Source organism: Odontesthes bonariensis, chromosome 4 (assembly GCF_027942865.1).
Source record: "Odontesthes bonariensis isolate fOdoBon6 chromosome 4, fOdoBon6.hap1, whole genome shotgun sequence".
Taxonomy (NCBI): domain Eukaryota; kingdom Metazoa; phylum Chordata; class Actinopteri; order Atheriniformes; family Atherinopsidae; genus Odontesthes; species Odontesthes bonariensis.
Window position 1 is genome coordinate 30,777,057 of NC_134509.1, and position 22,999 is coordinate 30,800,055.

At 38.9% G+C, this 22,999-nt stretch overlaps 2 protein-coding genes across 2 annotated transcripts in view; one reads left to right on the top strand and one right to left on the bottom strand.

Moving 5' to 3' along the window:
- Positions 1 to 151: 151 nt before the first annotated feature.
- On the top strand, positions 152 to 10,094 carry LOC142379153 (B-cell receptor CD22-like). The gene is made up of 9 exons (XM_075464286.1): positions 152 to 227; positions 751 to 903; positions 1,732 to 2,064; positions 3,952 to 4,218; positions 7,059 to 7,319; positions 7,777 to 7,864; positions 7,950 to 8,010; positions 8,652 to 8,848; positions 9,898 to 10,094. Exons 1-9 carry the CDS (start codon positions 173 to 175, stop codon positions 9,968 to 9,970), a joined length of 1,488 nt encoding a protein of 495 aa, XP_075320401.1. The 5' UTR covers positions 152 to 172; the 3' UTR covers positions 9,971 to 10,094.
- A 5,131-nt stretch (positions 10,095 to 15,225) lies between these two features.
- LOC142379154 (complement C3-like) overlaps positions 15,226 to 22,999 on the bottom strand; it is a 29,548-nt gene continuing 21,774 nt past the window's right edge. Inside the window, exons 29-43 of the mRNA XM_075464288.1 lie at positions 22,325 to 22,438; positions 21,496 to 21,646; positions 20,796 to 20,959; positions 20,474 to 20,629; positions 20,291 to 20,350; positions 20,008 to 20,098; positions 19,266 to 19,317; positions 18,804 to 18,891; positions 18,553 to 18,642; positions 18,210 to 18,315; positions 17,905 to 17,994; positions 17,727 to 17,810; positions 17,371 to 17,451; positions 16,832 to 16,973; positions 15,226 to 15,549 (exon numbers count right to left, since the gene is read on the bottom strand). Of these exons, the coding sequence (XP_075320403.1) occupies positions 15,405 to 15,549; positions 16,832 to 16,973; positions 17,371 to 17,451; positions 17,727 to 17,810; positions 17,905 to 17,994; positions 18,210 to 18,315; positions 18,553 to 18,642; positions 18,804 to 18,891; positions 19,266 to 19,317; positions 20,008 to 20,098; positions 20,291 to 20,350; positions 20,474 to 20,629; positions 20,796 to 20,959; positions 21,496 to 21,646; positions 22,325 to 22,438 (1,614 nt within the window). The 3' untranslated portion in view covers positions 15,226 to 15,404. The remainder of the gene's footprint in view (positions 15,550 to 16,831; positions 16,974 to 17,370; positions 17,452 to 17,726; positions 17,811 to 17,904; positions 17,995 to 18,209; positions 18,316 to 18,552; positions 18,643 to 18,803; positions 18,892 to 19,265; positions 19,318 to 20,007; positions 20,099 to 20,290; positions 20,351 to 20,473; positions 20,630 to 20,795; positions 20,960 to 21,495; positions 21,647 to 22,324; positions 22,439 to 22,999) is intronic.

Sequence of the window (22,999 nt, forward strand, 5' to 3'; positions counted from 1 at the left end):
TTGAAATCTTGATCTCTCTTTTGCATGCGGTCTGCTGGGCAAAGTCAGCTTGTTGGGACCGCTTCCTTCTTTTCTATACATAAACCCATGAGAATGACTAGTTTTCTTAAATTGTGTGCGTTTTGTCCACACATGTACGATTGACTCACGTAAGGAGACAAGCGGAGCAGCTATGAGTTCAACAGGTGGAACAAGAGGAGTTATTATCCTTCTTCTCACTGCAGCAGGTATGCATATCTACTTGTATCTTGTATAGTACAGTATATCTACTAAAGTAAGACTGAAGGAAACATCTTAATTAGTTTATTCTCTGGTCAACGTGTCTTTAGATTTCACTGGACCACTCATTCACTGTTGAAATCCTACTTTGGTGTAAAAAACCTTAATCTCTGGTATGTGTGTTTTGTAGACTCTAATATTTTTGACATATATTCTTTTACCATTGTAAGATGTAGTTCATGTAAAGTTAATATGCAGCACAGCAATACTGCTAGCTAATTAAAATTTAAATAATGAATGTTAACAATAACAACTAAAGCTATTGAATTTTGATGTGTGATATCAGTTCTATCTTTTTGTCATGCTGCCGTATCCTTCTACACAGTTAAAACACACAACTATGAGGATTTCAGACTCCAAAGATTTTTGACGTTTTTTGGGAGAAACGGTTCAGTTCTTATAAAAAGAAAGAAAAATCTAAGTTGGCATATGTCTGTTTCCCACCGTTGTTTCTAATGTGTTCTGTTACAGTTGTATATGGTCAACAAACCTGGGGAGTGAGTTACAAGTCTTCTGAGATCTGTGCCTTAAACGGATCAACGGTGGAAATAAACTGCACCTATAAATTCCCAAAGAACGCTGACAGCGAAGTTGACAAGGAATTCTGGTTCATAAGAAATGATGGTGATCATTATAAGGATCTAAAACTTTGCTCAAACTATTCAAAGCGTGTGGAGTATCACTGTGAAAACCAAGTCTGCAGCCTTAGAATTAAAAATCTAACAAAAAGCGACTCAGCTGTGTACAAATTCAGGTTCCAGACAAAGAACCCAAATGACAAATACACTGGTGAACCAGGAGTTACTTTGTCTGTCACAGGTAAACTTTTCATTTATTATCTGTCAATTAACTTCTGAATCTCAGTGGCTGTTCTGACTGCATCTGTCTGTTTTATCTTTATGCAGACACTAAAATTCCAAACTAATATTTCTCTTCTTTGATATTACAGATCTCAAGGTGAAGGAAATAATATCTGTCATTAGCAGGAAACAGAACTTTAAAATGCTAGAGTGCCATACCAGTTGTGATTTACCCAAGGTCGTATCCTACGTTTGGTTCAGAGATGGAGAAGAAGTTAGTCGACAAATATCTAAATATTATACAGTTGACATTCATGAAGAAAAGACAATTTCCTGCAGTGTAACAGGACATGAAAACATCCGCTCTCCTAAACTGTGTGAGTTTACATCTTAATACTCTACAACTCAATCTGTACGGTAACTTTGTGTGCATGCCTTGACTAAACATAAAGTTCAATATCAGACTTATATTTTGTGGCTCCTTCAGACCTGCATGGTTCAGTGTTTGTAATGAGCTTCATAAATAGTTATCCTATTGTCCTTTTGTATCCTATCCTATTTTATTTGAGTGAAGACAAACCATTTCCACCAGTTTTGAAGTAATAGTGCAAAATATGATGATAGCTGGTTTCTGTTGTTCTCTGTGTTTCAGCGGTAAAGGTCAACCGGGGAGTGACTGACTCTTCATTTGAGGTCTGTGCCGTCAAAGGATCGACACTGAAAATAAGCTGCAACTACACGTACGGACCCACAACAACTTCTCATCAGAACAGATTTTGCTCTACAGCTATGGAGAATGATCAACGTGTCGATGAGAAAAACACCCTCAGAGACCGAACTGAGTATCACTGTGATGCCAGTGTCTGCACTCTGTCAATCTCAAACCTCAGAAACAATGATTCAGATGAGTATGAGTTCAAATTGACTTCAAACCATGAAAACGCAGAACATATATCTTCAGTTGGAGTCACTTTGTCTGTCACAGGTAATATTTACAATATCAATTCAGCTATAGTTTCAATATGTTGCAAACAATCTGAATGGGTGTCTTTTTGACAGTTCAATCAAAAATATGGTATAACAATTTCTGTCGGTCATACACAGATCCACATCTCCAGGTTAATGTGAGGAGATTAGACAGCCAGTTTAGAGATCTGGTATGTCAAAGCAGCTGTCAGCTGCCTGATCGTGTTTCCTATAGCTGGTACAAGAATGGACAGCCAGTTGAAGAGAAACAAAAAGTTCTTCGGAAAATAGTTGATCCTGCAGACAGTTATCAGTGTTCTGTAGAAGGATATGAGCACCGATCCACTGCTGTGTGTGAGTTTAATTTCCTTTGTCTAACCAGAATAATGAAATCTGATCTGACATATTTTCAGTTTTGTTTGATATATAAATTAAACTAATTATTAAAGATAAAGTGGACTCAGTTTTATGGTCCTGGAAGGATTTTTTTCAACAAATAGACAGGTTGTATTAAAATCACACTCTTATTTGGAGGCTAAGTTATGGTTATGTCTCATCCAGATGCTCCAAGGCTTCCCTCTGTCTCAGCGAGTCCCACCGGTGGGATAGTGGAGGGTACATCCGTGAGTCTGAACTGCAGCAGTGATGCTAACCCAGCAGCAAACTATTCCTGGATCAAGATGAATGGAGGTCAAAGCTCTCTTCTACTAAGTAGAGAACCATATCTTTTCTTCAGCTCCATCAAATCCACCGACTCTGGAGATTATCATTGTACAGCTGAAAGTGATCTTGGGAGGAATACTGCACGCACATTTATTGATGTGCAATGTAAGTCAAATATGCCTCAGAAACTATAAAATACCTAGAAAATTCAGGTTGTTTGATCATTGTTGTACTAAAATTCTACTGATCTACATGTCATGTTTAGTTACGATTCATAATGTGTGATAAACTGCATTAGTGATTTTGAAGTTTGAACCATTTTATTGGATAAATCTTTCTCTGTGCATTCTGCCTCAGGTTTATAGACGTTTAATGAACAGAACATTAGCAACAGATCCTTTGGGCCCTGTGGAGTGGGGTCTTTGTGGATTAGGGCTTTCTTCTCACAGATCTTGTGACAGAAACAATCAGCGGTGAAAATAAGTTCCAAAACTTCTATAAAGAAGACGAAGCTAAAATGAATGTGGATTTGTTTTGGGTTTTTTTATTTTTCTTTTTTGAATAAGCACGTTAGTTATATCTAATATTGAAAATCTAAAATCTTTAACATAATGAGTCGACTCTTAAAAATAAATATACTGGAGTACAAAGTGCACTACTTTCCCTAAAATATAGCAGAATAGAAATAGGCCTGTAAACCAGAGTTAGAAACAAGTTTCCATATATTTAAGCTGGATAAACCAGACTAGAAGTCTACCTCAAATAGCTACCTTCAGCTCATTTCTCAGTCTCCGTTTTCTCGTCGTCCTCATCAAGTGGTGGCGATTTTATGTTTATCAGTGCTGAACTACATGTGTGACACAATTACTAAATCTGCATTCAGTCTGCTCCTGTCACAAACAGCTTGATAACATGTGGGAGGAGCACACAGGGTTGTGACAGATTCTGCCATACAGGAGGACAAAAATATTTAATTTGTGATGGTGAAAATAGCAAAGAAATAATTCCAACGACACCTAAATAACCATTTCCATTTCAGCAACAAGCCTAAAAAATGTTTCAATATCTGCTATTGATTTAGTTGCAGGTCAGGAACATGGGTAAATGAATGGATGTGTGGATAACCTCTACATTTCCATTTGTAGATGTCCTTTTTTGGGTTTCCTTATGATGTCGTCATGTCAACAAGTTGTTTCTATCATGTATGCTGATGTGAATGAATATGTTCACACTGTTTTTTCAGATGCTCCAAGGCTTCCCTCTGTGTCAGTGAATCCCACTGATGTGATAGTGGAGGGTACATCCATGAGTCTGAACTGCAGCAGTGATGCTAACCCAGCAGCGAACTATTCCTGGATCAAGAAGAAAGAAGGTCAAAGCTCTCTTCTACTAAGTAGAGAACCATACCTTTTCTTCAGCTCCATCAAATCCACCGACTCTGGAGATTATCATTGTACAGCTGAAAGTGATCTTGGGAGGAATACTGCAAGCAAATTTATTAAAGTGCAATGTAAGTCAAATATGCCTCAGAAACTATAAAATACCTAGATCTGTCATGTTGATCATTGTTGTCTTAAAATTCTACCGATTCTACATTTCATGTTTAGTTACGATTCATGTGTGATTATACTGCATTAGTGATTTTGGAGTTTGAACCATTTTATTGGATAACAATCTTTCTCTGCGTCTTCTGCCTCAGGTTTATAGAAGTACAATGAAAAGAACATCTTGGTGGATTAGTCTTTCTTTTCACAGATCTTGTGACAGAAACAATCAACCAGCTCGATGAAAACAAGTTCCAAAACTTCTATAAAAAGAAAGCTCAGGATTTTTTTTTCTTTTTTGAACAAGCACACATTTTAGTTAAATCTAATATAGAAAATCCAAAGTCTTTAATATAATGAGTCAACTCCTGGAGTACAAAGTGCACTACTTTCCCTAAAATATAGCAGAATAGAAATAGGCCTGCAAACCAGAATTAGAAAGTTTCCATATACAGTCCATAAATACTTGGACAGAGACGACTTTTTTCTATTTTTGGTTCTGTATATTACCACAATGAACTTTAAATGAAACAGCTCAGATGCAGTTGATGTGCAGACTTCCAGCTTTAACTCAGTGGGTTGAACAAAAAGATTGCATAAAAATGTGAGGAACTAAAGCATTTTGTAACACAATCCTTTCATTTCAGGGGCTCAAAAGTAATCGGACAAATTAAATAAATGAAAATAAAAGTTCATTTCTAATACTTGGTTAAAAACCTTTTGCTGGCCATGACAGCCTGAAGTCTTGAACTCATGGACATCACCAGATGCTCGATTTCCTCCTTTTTAATGCTCTGCCAGGCCTTTATTGCAGCGGCTTTCACTTGCTGTTTGTGGGCCTTTCTGTCTGAAGTTTAGTCTTCAACAAGTGAAATGCATGTTCAATTGGGTTGAGAATGGGTGACTGATATGGCCATTCAAGATTATTCCACTTCTTTGCTTTAAGAAACCTCTGGGCAGTGTTTCATAATACAGATTCATCTCAATCAATTTGACTGCATTTAGCTGGATTTGAGCAGACAGCATGTCTCTGAACATCTCAGATTTCATTCAGCTGCTTCTGTCCTGTGTCATATCATCAATAAACTCTAGTGTCCCTGCGCTACTGGGAGCCATGTATGCCCGAGCCATCACACTGCTTCCGCTGTGTTTTACAGATGATATGGTTATGCTTTGGATCATGAGCTGTTCCATGCCTTCTCCATACTTTCTTCTTGCCATCATTCTAGTAGAGGTTGATCTTGGTTTCATGTGCCCAAAGAATGTTTTTTCAAAACTATGCTGGCTTTTTTTTTTTTTTTTTTTAGCAAAGTCTAATCTAGCCTTTCTATTCTTGAGGCTTATGGGTGGCTTGGACTTTGCAGTGAACCCTCTGTATTTACTCTTTATGATAGACTTGGATATTGATACGCCTACCTCCTGGAGAGTGTTGTTCACTTGGTTGGCTGTTGTGAAGGGGTTCGTCTTCACCATGGAAATGATTCTGCAATCATCCACCTTTAGCCGCTTTCGGATTGTAGGAACCTTTGGCAGTTCTAATAACCTTTTAATCCGCGGGGCCGTTTTCTCCCGTGTTCGGACATACAGGAACTCGGGGCTATCTCCCTCAGTTCCTATAACTATTTAGCTCCTTCTCCGAGGTCGGGTCTTTTCATGGTTCTATAGAACACATCTGACGTAGGTGTTTGGTGGTCGGTAGCTACGCCCCATGTCCTGCTATCACGGCTGAAATGTTTCCTCATAGGACACAGACACAACCGGCGGGTGTTTAATAAGTTAAACTTACACGTTGTCTCCTTTGTCTGCGGCGCTCTGCTCTCCTTTCTTCCTTCATGAAATGAAAAAGTATCTCCTGACTCTCTCTGTGAGCTCTTCCAGCCTCGATATTAGACGCCTGATGTGATCGTCCATGATTAATATCACCATCATGCAGACCATGAACACGGTGGCCTCCCCGCTCTCCATATTAGCTTCTTTGTTGTGTTTTTCTTCTCTCCTTACTTTTACCGGGTTTTGCTTTGTTTTGTTTTGTTGTTGAATGTGGCGCTAAACGGCTAACGGCTAACACGTCACGCAGACGGCTGCGTGCGGCGCATCAGTCCCGACCTGGTCCCGACTCGTGTGCGAATGCAGACTGAAACAGTTCCGCTGGGGAAGGACAGTTATCGGAACGAAATTCGAGTAGGACAGTTCTGATAACTGCGTTCTTAGATCGGCTCTGTCCGAAAGCGGCTATTGTTGTCTTCCGTGGACATCCAGGTCTTTTTGCGTTGCTGAGTTGACCTGTGCCTTCTCTCTTTCTCAGGATGTACCAAACTGTAGATTTTGTCACTCCTAATATTGTACCAATTTCTCAGATGTTTTTTTTTCTGTTTTCGCATCTTAGGAATGGTTTGTTTTTCAACTGCATGGAGCACTCCTTTGACCGCATGTTGTCTGTTCACAGCAAAATCTTCCAAATGCAAGCACCACACCTCAAATCAACTCCAGGCCTTTTATCTGCTTGATTGATAATGATATAATGACAGAATTACCCACACCTGCCTATTACTTTTGGTCCCTTTAAAAAGAGGGTGGCACATGTTAAGGAGCTGAAAGTCCTAAACCCTTCATCCAATTTGAATTTGGATACCCTCAAATTAAAGCAGGGAGTCTACACATTATGTCCATTATATAACTATAATTGGAATATGTTTCAGTAAACAGGGAAAGAAAATAAAACTGGTCTCAGTCTGTCTACATATTATCAGATGTGTCTTTATCATGCATGCTGATGTGAATGAATATGTTCATACTATTTTTTCAGATGCTCCAAGGCTTCCCACTCTGTCAGTGAATCCCACTGGTGTGATAGTGGAGGGTACATCCGTGCGTCTCACCTGCAGCAGTGATGCTGAGCCACCAGCTAGTTACAACTGGTACAAGAAGAAAAATAGCTTGCTACAAGCTTCAGGACGGAACTTCATCATCACCAACACAAAACCTGACCACAGTGGACATTATTACTGTGAAGCCCGGAACAGAAGGGGCCATCATAACTCCAGTATACATCTGACTATTGTGGCAGGTAAAGTTCTTACTTCCTGACTGCTTGTGTATTATATGAAGCACATTATTTTATAAAAGCAACAATGGCTAGTTTGCTCAGACTAATTCAATTTTGAAATATAAAAAGGTGGCCACTGTCCTGTGGTGAAATCATAGAACATGGTGAGTCACAAAGACATCAGACGGGATTAAAAAAAGACAAGAAATAAGGCAGAAAAGTTTTAAACAGACTCACAGAGAAGCCAAACTTATATGGAGAAGTGAAACAGCAGCTGTATCATCAGTGTGTTATGAAGATCTATCAGGGACTTCCTGTTGTACCTTTGATCTACCGTAATTCCTGTGGTTGAGCACACACATAATTAGACAGGAAACTTAGATTTGTTTGACAAGTTTACCTTCAAAAAATATATTTTTGCAGGGCCATTCTGGGATCATTGTGGCAAAATCTAAAATATGTTTTTATGTTATCTCAGTTTCTCCACAGGCAGGGAAAATAGCAATAATTGGAATAGCATCTGTCATTTTCCCGGCTATCATACTCTCTATCTTCCTGCTGTTAAGGTGAGTATATCAATCATGCATTAAATTCCCAACAATCAAATATTCAAATTCAGTTTGGTAACAGTCATTAATTCTACTAAACTAGAAAAAAGAGACCAAAAGGATCAATACCTGAATCTGGAGAAAGACCAGACAACAGTGGACAGGTGAGGCGGGAGGATTCTGTGATTGAGAGACCTTCTTCTAAACTGACTTATGTGAATGTTCTCTTTCTAAAATCCATCTTCTCTCCTGAATTGACCAATGTTTGTATTAACTTACCTGTTTTGTATGATATATAATTACAGATGTGATAATTAAACACATCTGTAGTATTACTCCAGTATTACTTGAGAGGCTGCTGCTTTAGCCTTTTTCTGATGGTGTTGGTGAGATGTTGTGGTTTTGCATTGAAACTGAAGACCTTCCCCCCACAGCAGCAGCACCAATGAACCTTGAAATATCCGGTGCCAAAATTATACGAGTTAGATTCAAAATCTCTGAATTTACCTTCATAACTGTTCCCTGAAAACATTTTCTGTACCTTCCCAACTGTATGGAGATCCTGCAGCACAGTAAGAAAACAAAGTAACATTACATACTGAAAAAGACTATAACATTGTGTCTGTACATGAGGACATTCCTATGGGGAAGACACCTGGGCAATATTGTGAAGGCTACTTCCACTATAAGTAGGGCAGGACAGTATATTAATCAGTAATCACTAAGATGTCCCAATCACATCTCTACTAACCTCCTGTAGTATATATAAATTTGTATACATACACATATATGTATGTCTCTGCAGTGTCAACGTATTCACCAAGAGAGGCAGGACAATCCCCCTGAAGATATTCACTATGCCAGTGTGCGCTTCTTGAGAAACCAGACAGATCCTATCTACTGCAACATCAGACTGGCTGGAGCCCGCAAACCTAATGAGGAAGATTATGAGAGTGTAGAGTACGCTACTGTCAACTTTACTAATATGAGTTCTGACCCAAGGTAAGCAGCTCTTTTTATGGAGCATTAGACTCCTTAAACCTTGAAACGATATACATTTAAAATCATAAAAGGGGACATATCATGCCCTATCTTTACAAGATGACATACTTTTCTGAGGTGTAAATTAAATGCCTGTGAACTACTTTTATCACAATACCACAGAGAGAAAGCACCATAGCACCCTTCTTAACCCTGTCAAAACAGCCCTGTTCAGAGCAGCTGGTTTTCATGCTTCTTTTGAAGTTGTTGGTAGAGCTTTGCACTGCAAATGTCCATTTGCAAACTACTAACCATTAAAGCATTCTACACCTATACTAGCATACGGTACCTAACGTAAGTGCTTTTACTAGCACACACAGCAGAATGAACACATATAACCACACCTGGAAGACAAAAAAAAACACATGTGTATGACACATTTATAAGCAATGGCCTCTCTCTTGAAAGAGGTCATTCAAGCAGCAACAGAATATAAGGTAAACACCCTGAAAAGGGTGCAGGCTGAATTTAAAGTACATATATTTTTAACTAGCACGTTAACTTTTCTTTTTACCCTCATTTTATTTCACAATATTGTTAAACTAAAGATCATTTTGCAGAACAACAGATTAACAAAGAAATAGCTCAATATTAATGTGTATCTCGGAGAATAACTTCATTAGTACAGTTGTAGGCGTCAGTGAATGCTAAACTGCCAATGTATCACAAAGCATCTGGCACATACTATCAGGCTTTTACTGAGTGCTGCGCACATTTCCTCTCAAAGATAAAGTCTATGTACTGAATGTAACAATGGGTGTTGCTCTGTGCAGCTCAATAAAATGACACCCTGTGCGTGGAAGGTGAATCTTAATGGTTCACAAACTAATATATTCTCAGACCTGGCCAGCCTCAAACAACATGAAAGATTAAGTTAAATTTTGTCACATCAGATATCCAAATTATATGTGCTCAAGCATAAAAAAAGTTACTAATTATGTGTTACATTTAGGTACTCTGCTGTTCAATGTGCTTGTTTGTTTATATTTATGTCACTCTCATTCTTTCAGAACTGCAGGTCAATCTGGGGAGGATCCGGCTTCCTTGTACAGTGTCGTCAACAAAATCCAGATGAACTCATAAGGAATCATTTGACTAATCCTTAAAAATCTCAACAAAGACTGGATAGATTGAAATATAACTACCAGAGGATTGATGATTTTCTGACTTTGCCTGTTGCATCACCACTGGGGTCAGAGTTTGGGCTTTTGAGGAATATAAAATGTAGTATGAAATCATGAGGTTGCATATATATATATATATAAATATATATATATATATATATATATATATAAATATATATATATATATATAAATATATATATATATATATATATATATATAAATATATATATATATATATATATATATATATATATATATATAAATATATATATATATATATATATATAAATATATATATAAATATATATATATATATATATATATATACATATAAATACAGCTGCCTTGACTTGATGTCAGGATCTGTATTCTTGGTTATATTTTGTACTTGGTTATTGGTGTTTTTATTTAGTACTTTGTTTCCTTTATTAGATCGGTCTTTGTTTCACCTTAGTTCAGTTTATTCAGTATTCAGTTATGTTTTATTTTCTCCTTGTGTATTCCCTTATGGCGCTTTTCCTCTAGCTCGCTTCGGCTCGCTTCGGCTCGGCTCGGCGCGCTTTTGCGTGTTTCCACTAGCACGCAGTACCTGTAGATTTTCCGTATCACCTCAGCCCTGGTTCCAAGCGGGCCGAAGCGTTACGAAAACATGACGTCAGCCGACTGCCTTCCACTGATTGGCCGATGAGTGTCGTCACTTTTCAATACTGTTTTGTCTGGCGGCCAGGAATCTTCTCTGGCTCTCTTCTCTTGCCTTCTGTGTGACAAAAAGCCACAGGGCGGGCGGTCAGTGGCGTGGTGGGTTAAGCAGCCGCCCCATGTACAGAGGCTACAGTCCTTGCTGCAGCTGGCCCCGGTTCGAGTCCCACACCAGACGGCCCTGTGCTGCATGTCTTTCCCATCTCTCTGCCCCCTGCTTCCTGTCTCTCTCCAACTGTCTATCCATTGAAGCAGGGGTCTTCAATGTTTTTCAGGCCAGGGACCCCCAAACTGATGGAGAGTTGGAGCAGGGACCCCCCTACTATTTAGATGGCATACAATTGTGTTTTATATTTAACGGGGTCTAGTGCCGTGTATAAACATAGCTACTCTGTTATCGTACATTCAATACTAAGCTATTCAAATAATACACAGGTTAATATATTCATGTTTTTATTTTAAACATGTGCAAGGTACAGGGTGGCCGTGCCACTGCCATTTATAAACAAACATCTTGAATACAACACTGAGCTATTCAAATAATCCACAGATTTTAACTTTAAACATGCATGTAGATGGGACAATGAATCCTCAAACCATCTGTGAATGGCACACGTTTGCACACAATTTGTGAGAACTGTTTGAAAAAAATAAATAAATAAAAATTAAAAAAAATTAAAAATCGTCTAATCAACCAAAGATTTTGCGACCCCCTCTGCAGTAACTCCACGGACCCCCTGTTGAAGACCTCTGCATTAAAGGCATAAAAAGCCCTCAAAAATATTAAAAAAAAAAAAAAAAAGCCACAGGGTGAGCAGCAACACGAGCGCCTCGATGTCCTCCATGCTATCCTCCTCGTATGTTGTTGTTGTTCTGGTGGCGCAGCCGTGTTACGACGACCCCGCCCACGTCAAGGAGGCACGAAGTATACTCGGTTGTAAATGGAAACACAACCAAACCGAGCCGTGCCGAGCTAGTGGAAAAGCGCCATTAGTGTGCTCTCTCTCGCCCCCTGTGTTCTGCCATTTCTCTCTCTCCTCAGTCTCTCTCCTGCCCTCTGCTCTCATTCACTCACCTGCAACCCGTTTCCAATCAACCACCAGTTCCTACTCCAGTAATCACCTCCCCAGTTTATATGTCTGTCTAGTCCAACCACTCCTTGCCGGATCCTCTTCAATACTTTGGTCTCTTCATTACCTTGGTCTTGTCTTGTCCCCTGGTCCGTAAGTCTAGTCCGCCTTCCTCGCCTTTGTGTTCTCACCCGGTCCCTGGTTTTTCCTCGTCTGTCCTTTTGCTAGTGATTTGTTATTTTCTTAGTTTCAGATATCTCCAGCTTTGCTGTGACTTTTGTTTATCTTTGTTAAATAAATCCTTTTGCTTTATTTTGCCTCCCGTCGTGTCTGCACCTAACCTGCACTCATCTGGCTGCGTTCACCAACTACACGCGGGGGCGTTCCCTTTCCTCACACAGCCATCTGAGGAGCCTGGGAGTCATTGGTGTTTCGTCCGATTAGAAAATAATCAGAGCCAATCATTAATCGCTGGGTGGCACTTTGGATGAATGGGCGGCGTTATGGCCGGATGTGCTGGCTGTTGCAAATGTTGCCTTTAATCCTGAGATTTTCTTTGTACATATGACAATAATCGTTCACTAATCGCTCCTCGCTCCGTTTCATACTATCTGCCGCCATGGTGTTTGTTATGAAAGGCTAGCTGGTTGCATAGTGGTCCTGGTGTCGCTCTGAGCTACGTCACGGGTTGAGTCATTGGGAGTGGCTGAAGTGGCGTGTCCATAGAGCTTGAAAGTCCCGCCCCCTTTTTTGCTTCTTCTTCCTACTTCCGTCGTCCCCATGGGACCTCATGCCTGGATCTATTGACATGGGCAGGATGATGTCTTCTGTTCCCAGTCATTATATGCCTTTTTACAGTACACGCATGATGTTCTGGGGTTAAATATGGATGAGTTCGTGCAAAAACATTGGCGATTTGTCGTAGGAGTGCCTGGTTAAACGTTGTAAAAAAAAGTTAGGGTAAAAAGACTACATTGCGTCGCATATGCTACGTCACTGATCCCACATTAACTGTATACCGGCGGTCTCGCTGGCTGGCATGGACGAAGCCAGACATATCACCACCAGCATAGCAGAAGCTCTCCACGTGCCCCGACTGGTAGTGGTTCTCTCCTCGGCTCACAAGTTTTCGTTCGCCCTCGAAAAACTGAGTGAAACTGGCCAACGACAGCGCCATTCTTCCACTCCTCCGCGCGCCCAAACGTGATGACGTTTATTTTCCGTGCCAAACGCTACATGCTGTAGTTCGAGAAATGCTCAGAAAAATAACTTAACAATGAAGCACTTATGCCCGCTAAACTGTTACACTACTGGTATGAAAAAATATTAAAAAATGTCCTACACAACATATGTGAAATGCAAGACTCAATTCCATCAAGCGCAAAAAATAGTTTTATTCCGTCTTGGCTCCGTCATTGACTTGAATTGCAAATTATTACACTTCCGTGGTCCCGAGGGGAGGAAGTTGAATGACGTCAAGGAGGCGGGACTTTCAAGCTCTATAGACATATGTCTATGGGCGTGTCAGTCAAGATGACGGACAGATTCTTCATCCAATCACATGCACGAGTTTTAGAAAAAATAGCCCCTTTGAAATCGTGTCGGTTGTGGGCTCGTCCCAGATGGTATGCGAATACCAGAGGGTGGGAGTCAGGTAAGTCTGCACCTGGGTCGTCCACTAAAACACATCATGACACTTGATGTATTTTGGTAAATGGAAACATTGTTTTCTTTGCCTTTTTGCCTACTTTTGTTCACAATGTACGTAAATAATGTGAAGAGGAAATAGTTTATTTTTACAGCATTATTTGTTTTTCGGCTACAAGATAATGGCTAATGTGTGTCCAGTATAACGTTATAGTATATATGTTTTATGATCACAGCTGCCAACCAAAGAATTGAGAAGAGCAGCTATGAGCTTAAAAGTGAGTTGCCAAATCATTTTTATATTATAGAGCATTTAGTTCTTACATTCAGAGATATCTTACATTAAAATTAGTGTAAATGCTTAAATGTTTTTTTTTTTTTTTTCATGCATCATTTCCAGTTCTGCTTTTTCATTCTCATACATAAATAATGTCTCCTTTGTTCAAATCAAAATCCAGGATGTGATATCTGCTGTGACTGAGGATCCAAACTCACGATGTCTTAATTATGAAATCTGTCACATGGAAACTTTTTTTTTTTTTTTTTTTAACCCATTTATATTAGAAACAGTGCTCACAGATAAAAGGACTATAACAAATGATGAGAAAGGAATAATAACATCCAGATGAAGATGAGCTTTAACCTATAAAATTACCTCCACACACTCAGGTCCCCTTGCTCTTAAAATCCCATTTTCAAATATTAAACAGAATCTCATTTTGGTTTTACAGATACTAGCTCGTGCTAGATAAAACTAAACAGCTCCAACCTAATCAAGTGATTTACTCTGGTGACAAAGCCCACATTCTACATAGGTGTCCTTCCCCACTATATAGATAGATCTGACACACAAAAATAAAAAGGGGAGAAACAGAGGACTTGTGTTTAGTTTATATTCCTTTTTCTTTGTTCCACACTTGCAGTGTAATTCAAAAACCTATTCGTGGGGCACTGAAGCTGAAGGAATCCATAAAGAAATGTCTGAAAACTGTTTACAAAGACTGTAGGCCTATGGTGTAGTGGTCTTCTAGTTAGTCGTAATTAGGGTAACTAGGGTAAGACTGAATGTAAAACTGAGCTGTACTGTTTGAATATGATGGTGCTCTGGTCAAATTTAACAGTGGAAGCGGTTAAGCAGCTCTTTGTACCATATGAATAAAATTACACAACTATCATTAGAAGTGTTTTGACTGCTCGTTCTACCAGTTTTATTGATGCCATTTAATTCAAACATTGTTTTTTGAGTTCATTTTTGCCTTGTATTATTTCCCTCACAGAGGTAAAGAAACTGGGGAGGATTCAGTGGCTTTGAAAATTAAAATGAATAAAACCTACTGTGGAAATGGAATCTGTGGCGTACCGTTCACTTTCAATTGAGTACTCAAGTAACAGTTATAAAGTATATGTCTGAGGCAACATCAGTCTGAGAACGAAGCAATGGAGCAACCATACAATGTGTAAGCTCAAACAGAAAATACGGGCTTGTTATTATTGGGCAAGTTAGATTAACTTTTAGACAGTATGTAAAAAGTTTGTTAATTCAAAACTTATTGCCTTTGATTGTGAGCATAGCCTACGTTTTTCAGAACAGGTCTTTAAGTTTAAAGAGAACATTTCCTGTTTTCTTCAAGATGAAGATGACTCAAAGGTTACACATCCATACCATATGGATAATATTTTGTGTTCTGCGTTATCAACGGATCAGTAAAAGACACCAACACTAATGATGGGATTTAGTTTACTTTTTTACTTGTTGTGAGCAGGTAATAATTATTTTAATCATATATCCACAGTATACAGAAAAAAGAATAACTGGTTTCCTATACCATCTATACAACGTTCAGCTCTCATTTTCTTCAAAATAAAGTCTTCATTGCACAGACTGGATTGAAAATAAATTGCAGCGTACAAATTTGTCTGCCATCTTTGTAACACAATGACACAGTAAAATTACATGCGGTTCTGCGCAGATGCATTTACAGCTTGCAGCCGTTAACGGACAGTTCACGTGCAAATTCTGTAAGACTATTGCATTTAGCTTGAATACTAGGATTTCTGGAACACTCTGCAGACAAAGGCCAGCGCTCCACCCAGGTGTTCTTCCCCAACATGTAGTTGAATCTGACACAGAAAATGGAAGTTATGTTTAGCTTGTAATTTTGATGAAGTGGACAGGAGTGAAATATTCATAAGCGGTCAGTGTCTTACCTACAATAGGTAATAGTCAGAGTGCTCTCATTTTGGAGAATCAGGGAGGATTTTTGTTTGGGGGACCTAAGCTAGCTTTTAGCAAATTTGATCCACGTAAAGCAACTAAAACCTCAGAAATTCAAAGGTGATTGAGACAGAGCTATATCATTGTTTGTTTATTTTTTTACCATGTCACTTTTGTATCAAACAGTTTTTTACTTCGACATTATTTTCTAATCAATCATTGCTACTGTCACATGCACAGAAGCTGCCCAATGGATCCTGCTGCTGATAAGCTGTGTCGAGCATTATGCCGGTCTAATCTTAGCATGCAATCTTTAAGAAAGTAAAAATAATGACTAAAAAACAAACTTGGAAAAGCATAAACCAGTATTATCTTTACATTTTTTGTAAACGTAACGCACAGCACTAATCATTCTTGTGGGATAATTTCTAAACCTACATCTCTGTATGTAAGTTTAATATTCACACTCTTTCACTTATTTTGAGCACTAACTAATACTTTAGCTTCTTTGTAGTAAGCTCTTGTTTATTCACTTGCTAATTTCAGAGTGGTGGGTTTTATACATTTTTCACAAAAATCTGCCTAATGTGGCTGGAAGTGAAAAGTTATGCAAGTTGTGACAAACAGTAAAGCTGTGGGTCAGTAATTGGGGTCAGATGCATAAGTCATATATATCTATGGTTCCTTTCTATAAGTCTCTATCATTGTTAAATTATACACATGAGAACCAAGCCTAATTTCCACTCATTTTGAGACTAAAGATAAAAAAACTGATTATTTTTCCTTAAAACAAAACAATGTCAATATTTGTGTTTGGGCAAAATACCCAAAGTCAGAGTTTATATAGTAATGTTTAACTGTAACAATTAAACTATGTCTGCCAACATGATGACCAGTAAATCAATTATAAAAACATGGGCTTTAAGTTCCTTATTTTCAGCCCAGTATATTCTTGATATTTTAACATATCAGCAAACAGTTGCTTTAACATGTACAGTTCAGAACTTGTCCTATTGTGAGAAGTTGGTTTACTGCAGCTGTTTTTTTTTATCTTCTTTTTCACCACCTATGTGCAGTATTTAATCTGCTCTTTCCCCTACTTTTGTAGGTAAACCTCTCTGCCCATAGTTGCTTCTGGTTTCTATCAAGATATCTTTTGAAAGTGCGTATTTTCCTTGCTCTCCTCACCCATTGCTGTCAGTGGTCCACTTGTCCTCTTTGGGGCCCATAAGGAGGTACATGGACCCCTGTTTCAGGTTGAGTCCATCTCTGCAGGTTGAATGAGACATGAAAAACCTTCTCTGACCTGCTGTGACTCCAGCCTCCACACCTGGACGGTACAAAAAAAACAAAAAAACAAAAACAGATTTGAAATTATTCATAGCAAATACTTTTTCTTTTCTTTTCTTTTTAGGACATATTTCATCTTTATCATACCATTCTAAAATGTTTATTTATGTAAACAAATGATAAAAATGCTTTCAAAACTCCTGTCAGAGTGTATGAAATGGTGTCTGTGGTGGATTTTGAGCATGCAAGCATCACAACAAACAAACAGGGCCACCAGAAAGTGAAAAAAAATAAACGGTGACTTGTTACGCGTGTAAGATTTTCTCTGAAAATCTTTCAAAGTGTCACTGGACTGAGTAATTTAACATTGCTGTTGCCAGAGTGCACTCATGAGCCTTTGTGTGTGTGTGTCAGAAAGAATCCTTGTTGGGACTCACCCAGTTTGATAACTTGAGTAATCTCCATCTCATATTTGTCGTAGTAACTCTGACTGACACTCAGTACCTTCACCTGAAAAACTAAACACAGAACAAAAGAAATGACCAAACTTGAGCATTACTGCCATGAAATGTATGAAAACTATAAAGAATGCACATGATTATGTTACTACAGTCTACTAATGAGTGTTGTTTGAATTCATTTTTTCAACATGAGCCATTTTTTAGAATTATGTGTGTGTGTATTTATTTTCCATCCATCCATTATCTGCCGCTTGTATTTATTTTGTATTTCTATAATCCTAAAAACATGTGCATGCATTTGTGAACAGTGACTGCATGAGTGTGTATCATACCATGGATTAAGCCTTTGCAGGCAAATGTTTCTCTTTCTTTGTTGAGGAAATTTTCACTTTCAGTTTTGGAGACACAGCAGTCACCTGGAAATGTTGAGCCAATAGACATTAAGATGACCGGCAACATGAGTGCAAAATATTGCAATAATGTTCTGTTGGAGGCACATTCATACTTTACCCTGTGTGCAGCGGCAGACGTCGTCCTGGCAAATCCGACTGAGCTCCTCCTTGTCCTCTCTGGGAGAGTAAGTACGACTGCAGCGGTGATCTGAGCAAACAAAAATAAATGAATATATCAAAAATCCGTTTTCATTGTGTGTGGCACAATTTTTATTTGCATTATAATGATTTATTATGCAGTGACCATCTGAGAGGGAAGAAGGTGGGACTACACGTTGATACACAGCTACATTGCTCTTTTAAAAGTTTTAGAAGCATTTCCTGAAGCTGGCTATAAAGTGACAGTCGACTTTGGTTGCCTACCTGGGTTGTAATACTCATAGGCTGTAACTGAGGATGGCTGCAGGAGGCCAACTTTAAAGTTCTGCTGAAGTCTAAAGACCAGTATCTCTGGCTCTTTATGGGAAACCTGAGAGGAGGAGGACAAGAGGAACAATTAGTCCAACAAAGTGGAGAAGATGAAACATTACACAAATGCTGTTTTAGCAAGTCTAAGTGTGGAGTTTGTTACAGAAAAAAAAAAAAGAAGCTTGGAACCGTAATATCTGGGCTTTTATGAAACACTTTTCAGTTTTATTTAACCAGACTTGTTTCTTGAAATAGGCACATATCCAATAAATCCGACTGTGGCCTCTCATGCTGTTACCTTAAACAGGTGGAGGATCAGGGAGCCTCTGTCACTCAGGTTATCTACGATCTGAAAGTTGCTGATGTAACGGTCCACTGAGTTGGACAACTGTACAAAAAACAGATTTAGAATTTGTCAGCAACCCTGGACTTGATATATTACTCAGTGTTGTAATGTTGTCTTGTGTCCTGTCAAAGAGGAAAAAAAAGAAAAAGCAGAAGCCAAATCCATGTGATCATTCAGATTTTTAAGAACTTGTGTCTGACTACCAGCTCCAGGTCTGAGTTATCTGGGGTGAAGCCAGTGGGCAGGCTGATATCAAGAACGACCATTCGGACATCTCTGGGTCCTAACGCCCTGTGAAAGGAGCAAAGAACAGCACTGACAAAAGATACTAAACCTCAGAGGAAATCAGCACAAAGCCAGTCACCAACTGATCTAATTAGACTCTTTAGGGATGTGATTAACAGCCACTGAATCAGAAAGACGATAAATAACATTTAGCATGTGAACAACAGAAGCATCTGTCACTAGTGAGATACAATCCCAGGCAAGAAAAAAAAAACTCATTATCTGGATTGAACCACCCCCGACCCCATCCACCCCAAAAAGTACCAGGATAATTAATGTGTCAGCTCGCTACCAGATGAATAAAACCTATCCATGACGTCAGGTTCTCATTTTAATGGAAGACGTTTTGCACAGTGAGTACATGAATGAGAAAAGCTCACCTCACTTTGATGGTCATCTTGTAGAACTTCTCTACATCTGCTGGAGGTTTTTCTAGTATTGGGACAGAAACACAGCAATACTTTATGCAGAGCTAGCTACCTGGAAACATTTAATGTATGTATCGATGAATGTAACATAATCATACTACATGAGCTGTGTTAATTAGCTTTTATGCTAATAATATTGCATTATTATTGTAATCACTGAAGATTCTGTTTCCATTGCGATGTTCTTTTGTCTGTTCAAAAGAGTGTCTTATAAATCTACTCATTTTCTATACCCGCTTCATCCAGTTCAGGGGAGTTAAGGGGGCTGGAGCCTATCCCAGCTGCCATTGGGCGAGAGGCGAAGTAAATTTAGAATCACCAGTTAACATGCATGTTTTGGCTGGAACCCTCTTGCTGTGAGGCAACAGTGCTAACCAACACACCACCGTGCAGAACGTCTAGTAAATCCAGTTTTCTAAATGAATGCCAGCATCTAAAATGTTTGTCTTTTTGTTGTAGTCTATAACAGTGGTGTGAATTGCTTTAAATAAGACGTTAATTACTGACATGTTTTTTCTGGGATGTTCTGCTTATGCTATTCTGTAATCGTTTTGTGCTTTTTGTTCATACTACAGTCATGGAAAAATAATTAAACTTAGCTTAGATTTAATTTTTTAACTGACACTCAAAGTGACAACATAACCAAAGACCTTAGACATTCTGCCTATGTGAGAGAGTCGATAATGCGAGTTACCAGAGGATTCTTCGATCATGACACTGAGCTCAAAGTCCTTGCAGGGCGTTTTCTCATCCACTTCATGTAGCTGGTTATAATAGGTAACCACCTTGGGAAAAATTTAAGTTACAGAAGTTTATCAGACAAAAAATGTTGCTTTTTTTCTGTCTTCAATTGATTTGTGAAGTTTCACTATGTCACAAAATTGTGTGTTTCAATTTACAGCAGTGTTCATGTCTTTGTACATTAAATAAATTCATGAGTGTAAAGCAAAGTTGCCTCATTAAAAATATGTTTTCACCTCCAATATTCCCTGTCCATTTCCTTCAGCCACCACTTCCAGATCAAGATCAAGAGGAAACTAACGAGAAAAAGCACCAGAAAAATCAGAAAGCACTGGTAAAGAATCCTTATAAATCTTTAAAAGAAATCCTGATACAATGTGGTGCTCTCAAATTCTCCAAATTTTCTCCAAGTGTCTCACCCTGGAGGAGTGGGCAGCATAGGCTGTGCGGGGGTTAAAAAGGTAGCGGACGTCCTTGCGACCTGTCAGCTTGACATCCACTTTCAGATTGAGGTCATTAGCAGGGGGTTTGTTGATCATGTACTCTGACAGCGCCTGGAGCACCACCATAGTGGACTGCGAGAGGGCAGACAAGGAAACCAGAATCAGGAAGAATAACATTCGTCATTTTGTGCCTTTCTCACTGGCTTGACTTGAACAACTTTCGTGTAATTTATTCATTCAAGTACAACACCGAAAAGTAGTCTACAGAATTTTAGCTGACAGAGACCCCTGTTAGTACCTGAGTTGAGCCAAAGCCGCCGCCTCTTCTTCTCTGGCTGTTCAGCCATTTGAAAGGTGCTGCAGCCTCTTCCATGTGTCCTAATTTTACAAGAGCCAGCAGAGCATAGCCAGTTGCTTCCAGCGTGAACAATCGGTTTTCCTTGTCAGGCCAGTGGCTTCTATCTGGAAGAGAGAGAAGGAATGAGAGGGACCAGCTGCATAAGTCCATGAGAACAAAAGGATGTTGTTTGACAGATCACATTATACTCCAGATCTTATTTAGAGTATTCACTTCATAGCATTTGTCCCTAACCTGTGAAACACAGGATCATCTGTAGAAGAGGATAGCTACAGAGGCAAATGGGATATGAAATTAAAAAAATATATATTTAATAGCTTTATTTTAATTGATAATTTTAAGATCTTACATGACAAACAAATATTTTGAATAATGGCGTTATATAATTGATCTAATTGTTCAACTTTCTGAATAAATATTCATTTCTATCTCGCTGAGACTTCAACGTGAGGATGAATTTCTTTCTAATGGTTGCGTATTAAACATGAATCTGGACCAAGATTATTATTGTGGGGCTTAGTTTCCCACATCCTCAGATGGGTGGAAGGGAAGATCAACTAGCCTTACTCTCCAGAAATAATAAGTTAAACACCATGACTGAACAGTTTAGTGTGTCAATGAAACAGGGTATATAAGATACCTGGAGCTGCAGCTTCGAGTAAAACCTGGTGGAGGTTGAAAGGTTTCCCCAGCAGAGACAGTGCATAAGAAGCTATGGCAACCGTGTATGGTCTCCTCCCACGCGTCGTCAGAGCTTCCGTCAGGAACTTCGTTGTCCAAATGTTGGCGTTCTACAGCAGGCGGGTAGGTGACATTGAAATGAGGGATGATACCAACAGTCTGAATTACTGTGTCCTTTCCAAACAGCAAAAAACTTGAAAGGGACATTACAGAAAAAAAATCCTTTTTTCCGTGCTTGAGAGCATATATTTTGGAGCCTGAAGTCACTACCAATCCCAAAACACAACCCCACCATTCTTGTTTGGGCCTTTTTTATCTAGAAAAATTGTCATTCAGTGACATATGTCACTCTGTAAGGTTATAGCGCCTCCTCCCTCTCTATCACAAGCCCTTTTCACAAATTTGATGCAGCCTACTGGTGCAAAAATGGCATCCTTGTAAACCTGCCACTGGTCTTTCTCGGTAATTCACACATGCCAAACAGATGCCAGCGTTTCTGAATGAGCTGAGTGACAGCAGTGTCTTTGGTTAGAGTGGTGAATTCTGCCGTGCTGGTTAATGTGTGTAAGCATACAGTGAAGTGGGCCTCTTTCGCCTCATTTACTTCCACTCTTTGTAGGTCCTAGGCGTATCAGCAATGGATCAACTTCAAAGCCCCAATTGTCAAGATCAAATTTCACAGCTTGTGAAAAAGGGCACAATATGTCTCCTTCAAAGTCAATAATACAACTGCTAAATAGCCCAAACTGTGTGCTTTTTGCATATGAGTTTGTGTGAATGTAACTTACAGTCACAGAATCCTGTGAACTGTCACATCTGATCCCCGCCTGCACGGCCTCTGCTAATGCGATGTGTACAAACGCCGTCAGTGTTATCTCTGGGTCGTCGCCAAGAAGACCGCCCTGGAACGGCGGACAAACCAAATGAAAAAACACATTGAACAAAATCCTGAAAACGTGAAAAAAATAATAAATAATATGATAGTAAAAATGATATTCAGTCATCATCCTTCAATTAACTTTTTGTAGTTTTGCTTTTATTTTGCTGTGTTTCACAAAATGACTTTAATCATAAATCCTGCTGTGGAGAACCATAAGTGTAATCATAGGCTTTTGAGAACTGGTCAGTTTATAAAGTGGTTTTCTCTAAGTGTCCATTGAACTATTAACAAACTTAAAGTAAAATAAAGACATAAAGAAAAATCCTCATTATGAAAGCCAACTTCATGTTCTCATTCTGAGGTGACGAAGCTTGTTCTGTTATCATAACTGATTAATTATGATATTACCTCGAGATAGTGGATTGTTTTCTGGAAACAAAGGGTTTATATATTTTGTTAATTAGTTCTAGTAAAGGTTGTTTTCCTGTCACCGAGACAGTGGGATGACTTGAAGGTAGCTGCTGGCTGAATAACATTGGAGTTGGCCAAACCGTTATACTAAACTCAGTGCAGCAAGCAGAAT

Bases quoted from the DNA above. Each gene is read 5' to 3' on its own strand.
- LOC142379153 (XM_075464286.1), top strand. From the start codon at position 173: ATGAGTTCAACAGGTGGAACAAGAGGAGTTATTATCCTTCTTCTCACT. The intron at 7,320-7,776 runs GTAAAGTTCTTA...ATGTTATCTCAG, and splicing joins ACATCTGACTATTGTGGCAG to TTTCTCCACAGGCAGGGAAA. The intron at 8,011-8,651 runs GTGAGGCGGGAG...ATGTCTCTGCAG, and splicing joins GACCAGACAACAGTGGACAG to TGTCAACGTATTCACCAAGA.